The sequence below is a fragment of the Pristis pectinata genome, chromosome 10 (assembly GCF_009764475.1).
Source record: "Pristis pectinata isolate sPriPec2 chromosome 10, sPriPec2.1.pri, whole genome shotgun sequence".
In the NCBI taxonomy this organism is placed as follows: Eukaryota; Metazoa; Chordata; class Chondrichthyes; order Rhinopristiformes; family Pristidae; genus Pristis; species Pristis pectinata.
The window spans coordinates 10,742,631-10,749,108 of NC_067414.1; the positions used below are offsets into that span (position 1 = coordinate 10,742,631).

General features: G+C 42.9%; 1 protein-coding gene across 1 annotated transcript in view; it reads left to right on the forward strand.

The window, feature by feature from the left end:
* Positions 1-6,027, forward strand: part of nid1a (nidogen 1a) — a 95,707-nt gene extending 89,680 nt beyond the window's left edge. The window contains exons 18-20 of the mRNA XM_052024063.1: positions 795-918; positions 4,477-4,589; positions 5,580-6,027. Of these exons, the coding sequence (XP_051880023.1) occupies positions 795-918; positions 4,477-4,589; positions 5,580-5,701 (359 nt within the window). The 3' untranslated portion in view covers positions 5,702-6,027. The remainder of the gene's footprint in view (positions 1-794; positions 919-4,476; positions 4,590-5,579) is intronic.
* Positions 6,028-6,478: the final 451 nt, after the last annotated feature.

Sequence of the window (6,478 nt, forward strand, 5' to 3'; positions counted from 1 at the left end):
CACTGCACTTTCTCTGTAGCTGTGACACTTTACTCTGTACTGTTATTGTTTTTACCTGTACCACCTTAATGCACTCTGTACTATCCCAATGTAACTGCACTGTGTAATGAATTGACCTGTACGATCGGTATGCAAGACAAGTTTTTCACTGTACCTCGGTACAAGTGACAATAATAAACCAATACCAATACCAAAAACCAATACACTCCCCGAACCTGGAAGAAGATTGTGACCATTCACCTTATCTATTCCGCACATGATTTTCTAAACCTCTATAAGGTCACTCCTCAGCCTCCTATGCTCCAGGGAGAAAAGTCGCAGCCTGTCCAGCCTCTCCTTGTGACTCCAGCCCTCCAGTCCTGGTAACATCCTCGTGAATTTTATCCGCACCCTTTCCAGCAGTTTCTGTCTTTGGATTTCCAGCATCTGCACATTTCCACTTTTCCGTTACGTGTGGCTTGCTCCACAGCTTCAGAAGGCAGTTAAAGGTAAACCCCAGCGAGCAAAGTCTGAAGTCACACACGGATCAGACAAGGATAGCAGATCTCCTTTCGCCAAGGATACTCGTGAATCAAGCGGCTTTTTAATAATAATGTAGTCTTATGGCTATCATTACTGATTCTAAACCAATTTACCAATTTTAATTCTTTATCTAATTAATTGAAATTAAGTCCTCAGCTGCTGACATGAGATTTGAAATCATGCATCTTGATCAGTAGTCCAGTAACACTAACTGTTTAGCCAAAACTAGTGTCCTTCTCGAGTGAGATTAGTAACCGTTTCATTCTCTGCAGGGACCCAGAGGTTAGAATGTATAAATCCGGATCGCAGTGGACGCAGGAAGATCCTTCAGGGTATCCAGTACCCCTTTGGAGTTACAAGCTATGGAAGATATTTGTACTACACAGACTGGAGGAGGTACAGTAACCACTTCAATCAGCTTTTCTGTGATAGTGCTATATATTACAGTATGTAGAATATTTCATGACAACGACCTTTCCCTCAATGTCAACAAAACAAAAGAACTGGTCATTGACTTCAGGAAAGGGGGCGGTGTACATGCACCTGTCTACATCAATGGTGCTGAGGTCAAGAGGGTTGAGGGCTTCAAGTTCCTGGGAGTAAACATCACCAATAGCCTGTCCCGGTCAAATCATGTAGATGCCATGGCCAAGAAAGCTCACCAGCGCCTCTACTTCCTCAGGAGGCTAAAGAAATTCGGTATGTCCCCTTTGACACTCACCAACTTTTATCAATGTACCATAGAAAGCACCCTATTTGAATGCATCTCACGGCTTGGTATGGCAACTGCTCTGCCCAGGACCGCAAGAAACTGCAGAGAGTTGTGGACACAGCTCAGCACGTCATGGAAACCAGCCTCCCCTCCTTGGACTCTTTACCTCTTTACCTCTCACTGTCTTGGTGAAGCAGCCAGCATAATCAAAGACCCCACCCACCTGGGTCATTCTTTCTTCTTTCCTCTTCCGTCGGGTAGAAGATACAGGAGCCTGAGGGCACATACCAGGCTTAAGGACAGCTTCTATCCCACTGTGATAAGACTATTGAACGGTTCCCTTATACGATGAGATGGTCTCTGACCTCACGATCTATCTTGTTGTGACCTTGCACCTTATTGTCTACCTGCAATGCACTTCCCTGTAGCTGTGACACTTTACTCTGTACTGTTACTGTTTTTACCTGTACTACCTCAGTGCACTCTGTACTAACTCAATGTAACTGCACTGTGTAATGAATTGACCTGTATGATCAGTATGCAAGACAAGTTTTTCACTGTACCTCAGTACAAGTGACAATAGTAAACCCATACCAATACCAATGTAGCATATAATAGCCCATTTGGAGCAACTGGTGCACCAGACTTCTTTAGCACATAGAAGGCCTTTAAGCCCATTGAGTGTATGTTTGCTCACAGCTGCTCCTCTGCTAATTTTCCTTGTTATTTATTCTGCCCACATTACCATCAATTCCCCCAGATTATAGCAATTGCCCACATACTAGGGGAAATTTATAGTAGCCCATTAACCTACTGATCTGCATGTCTTTAGGATATGGGAGGAAATAGGAGCACCTGGGGAAACCCATGCAGTCACAGGGAGAACGTGCAAACTCCACACCGGTAGCGCCCGAGGTCAGGATTGAACTCTTGTCAGTGGAGCTGTGAGGCAGTGGCTGTACTAGCTGTGCCACCGTGATTACTGTGAGAAAGGGAGTGTTAACTTGTTAGTACTCATTCTCTACAAAAGGACCCATCCAATTTCAGCTCGCCCTATCAACACATCCTTCTGTTCCTTTATATCGTGTGTTTGTCGTGCTTCCCTTAAGACGCATCAAACTCATTCATTTCAACTGCTGTTTGTGGTGGCAGGTCCCACTTTCCCAACACCCTCTGGGTAAAGTGGTTTCTCCTGAATCCATTAGTTAGGTCACAGGTGGAATACTGTGTCCCCGTGTTGATGTAAAGGCATGAGGTACCGGAAAAGGTGCAGACAAGATCAATCAGGATGTTGCCAGGACTGGAACATCCTAACTGTGAGGAAAGGTGGGATCAGCTGGGATTATTTTCTTTTGGAACAAAGGAGGAGAGGGGATACTCAATTGAGGTGCATATGATTGAGGGGCCTGTTTTGGAATAAACTGGAAGGACATTTCCTCTAGTAGATGAGTCAAAAACATGAGGACATAAGATTAAAATACAGAGGAGATGAAGGAAAAAGGGTGGAAGTCACTAGCTGAAAGGGTGGTTGGAGGCAGGAAACCTGTCCACACATAAACAGTACTTGGGTGTGCACTTGAAGTGCTGTGACCCACAGGCTACGATCCCAGTGTAGGAAAATAATTGGGCTGGATAGGTCTTTTGCAACAGCACAGACACAACATGCTAAATGGCCTTCGGTATCGTAAAGCCTTTGCAATTCTACAGGACACCTTTACGAATCCTTTAAAGCCCTTTGTCAAGCCTTCTCGAAATGCTAAAAAATACATGTCACCCCGTAACCTTCTCTTTCCTAGTGAAAGAGATTTTATTTAGTCATCCCTGAACAGAGTAGGGAAGGACATGTGCCACATTATTCTGCACATCACCACCTGCACACTCTTCATTCCAGCTGAAATTATGTGGCCTCTTGAGGGAGGTGAGAAACTGGATCACAAACACAAGTTACAAAAAGTTATCCTTCCAACTCCCTAGCAAATGAAAACCAATACGTTAGCAGGTATGAGGAAAATCTCAAAAATAGCCAGAAGCAAGCTGTCAGTTATCCCACAAAATGAGAGCCTGTTCCAGAGGTCCACTGTCCTCTGGGAAAAGAATCACCTCCTGACATTCAGCCTAGATCCAGTCTTGCACATCTTGTGACTAAATAGATTATCTGGCATGCCTTGCTTTATCTTGGACACCAAGGTTGTTCAATGTTTTGAATGAGATTATATGATTGTTTAGTTAAAAACCTTGCATGCACACACCGAAAATATTCACACAAAGTTCCAACGTTTGATGTCAGCCAAAAACCTGCACTGAAACTGCACATCTTGGGGCATTTCCAATGTATTACGCAACGCATCATTTCTTCTTTTAGTTGCTAAATGTACAAATGTCTCTTTACTTGATTCTCAACTTCATGAATAAATATTGCTTAAATTTTCATTTGCAAGGAAAATTGCTCTTCAGCCCTTTTTCCTGCCACTGGATTTGTGAGGTTAGTGTATTGACAGTAAAGTTTCAAACTGATGTCCTTTATAGAGATTGCGTTGTTAGTGGGTCTGAGTGTTAAATGTCTGAGAGTTGTTGCGAAGTTTAAAACAATAAGCTATCAAGTGACTGAAATTTTTGCAGGACCTTTCTGGGAGTTTAAGCATTTACTAGGACAAAGTAAACTTTCTCTGTTACAGTCCATGGGTGTGTGAAGAAATTGTTGAAAACTTTATACGCTGTGGTTGTGTATTTATGGTTCACCTGCTGGGAAGAAGTTTGAAGGTATAAATTAAGAGAAGGTAGGGTTGGTCTGGACTGAAGCAAGTTAAGGGGAGATTTAATGGAGGTGTTCAATATTGTGAGACTTTGGTAGTGTCAACAGAAACAAGAGGGTCAATAACCAAAGGACACAGATTCAAGGCAGCTGGTAGAAAAGACAAAGAGATTAGAGATGTTTTTAAGCAGTAATTTATGGTTTGAAAGGATGTTGGAAGTAAATGCAGTACTAGAGATTGTGTATATACATGAAAGGGAAACATTTAGAGGAATATGAGAATAGGAAAAGTGGGACTAATTAGATTAGACTTTCAAAGAGCCATGGAAATGCCTGCCTTTATATGATTTGCAGTGCAGGGAATGTTGTCTCAAGTATAGCCAAGTATTCCATAGATGTTATGGTGTCAAAAAAATGTGTGACAATGTGAACTGGATCCAGTACTGCAAGTGTTTAACCATTGCATTGTTTAAACATTGTGTTCCTATAGGGAGTCTGTCGTAGCCGTGGACCGTACTATTGGACGAGAGACTGATGAACAAAAGCCAACCAGACAGTCCCGTCTGTATGGAATAACCACAGCTTACTCGCAGTGTCCCCCAGGTAATGCACACTCTGTTCTTCGGGATTTTCTGAATGTGATTGACAGATTGGGCTGGAGTTGAACTTGTGCTGTTTGAAGTGTTTGGTTTGGCATCACTGCTGCCTTCACTACAGACTGTTACACAGTCATGTTGTAAGGTAAGCTTTAGAAAGACTATTCCTCTGGTTGCCCAAACTTTTGAGTCCAGAGCACTGAGCTCGACTTGCTCCGATCCAACAATGTCTTATTCAAAATTCTCAATGCCTTTTTCAAATTGTCCGTCAACGTGGCCCCCTCTGTATCTCTGTAATTTCCTATAACCCCCTGTGCTATCTTTGTTCCTTTGATTCTGGCGTCCTGACTGCCTCACATTGTAATCACTTCACTGTAGCATCCAGTACTTCAACTTCCAAAGCTCTGTCTGGATCCTTTCCATTTCTCGCCCTTCCTCTCCTTATTTCAGACCCTCCTTAAAACTGACCTCTTTAACCAAGGAGCAACAAACAATCTGCTGGAGGAACACAGTGGGTCGAGCAGCGTCTGTAGGAGGAAAGGATTTGTTGATGTTTCGGGTTAGGACCAGATGCAGGGTTTCGACCTGAAACATCGACAATTCCTTGCCTCCCACAGATGCTGCTTGACCCGCTGAGTTCCTCCAGCAGATTGTTTGTTGCTCCAGATTCCAGCATCTGCAGTCTCCTGTGTCCCTTTCACCAATGTTTTGATCACCCATCCTTATAGTTCTTTATGTAGCTTGTTGTTAGACTTCGTCTGGTGACACTCTCTGAGATGATTCACTTGTGCAAAGGTGCTACATACATGTGAGTTGTTGTTCAGTGAGGGCACAGACATATGTTTACTTTGTTTTTCTTGTGAATGCTGCTTATATGATGCTGTGTGCCTGTGATGCTGCTGCAGGTAAGTTTTTCATTGCACCTGTGCACACATGTGCATGTGGCAATAAACTCGACCTTGACTTTGATGACATCTGTTTGGATTGGTTTTAATAGGACAGAACCACTGCGCTGTAAACAACGGAGGCTGCACCCATCTATGCCTGGCTACACCTGGGAGCCGGTCTTGCCGCTGTCCGGATACTGCAACATCTGTCAGCTGCGTGGAGTCAAACTAACAGCTGAGTGTTTCAGGGAGATCTCGTTACTGTTAAGAGTCAAACCTCTTCCTCAGAAGCCAAATTCTGCCAAGAAAGTTAAAATATCATTTTTAATTTTTTTGTCATTTTTAAATTACTTTTTTATTTGGAATTTAGTTCACTTTTTATAAAATTACAACTGTAAATATGTTTTCTTACAGTTCACTAAATTGTATTACGAGTGATGTTTAGTTCTAACTTTATGTTGCTTCACTGTACTGTTACTTCACCATGAATGAAGCGAACACATCAGGTATTATGTTATGCTCTGTACAGCTTTTCAAAATATAGCAAACAAAATAAAATCCAACCTTTTTTTGTACATTTTTCCCCTTGCAAATTTTTGACCCCTGCCCTGCTTTACATAGAACATAGAACACTACAGCACAGTACAGGCCCTTCGGACCACAATGTTGTGCCGACATTTTATCCTGCTCTAAAATCTATCTAACCCTTTCCTCCCACATAGCCCTCCATTTCTCCATCATTCATGTGTCTATCTAAGAGTCTCTTAAATGTCCCTAATGTATCTGCCCCCACAACCTCTGCAGGCAGTGCGTTCCACGCACCCACCACTCTCTGTGTAAGAAAAAACTTACCCCTGATATCCCCCTTATACCTTCCTCCAATCACCTTAAAATTATGTCCCCTCGTATTAGCCATTGTCGCCCTGGGAAAAAGTCTCTGACTGTCCACTCGATCTATGCCTCTTATCATCTTGTGCACCTCTACCAAGTCACCTCTCATCCTCCTCCT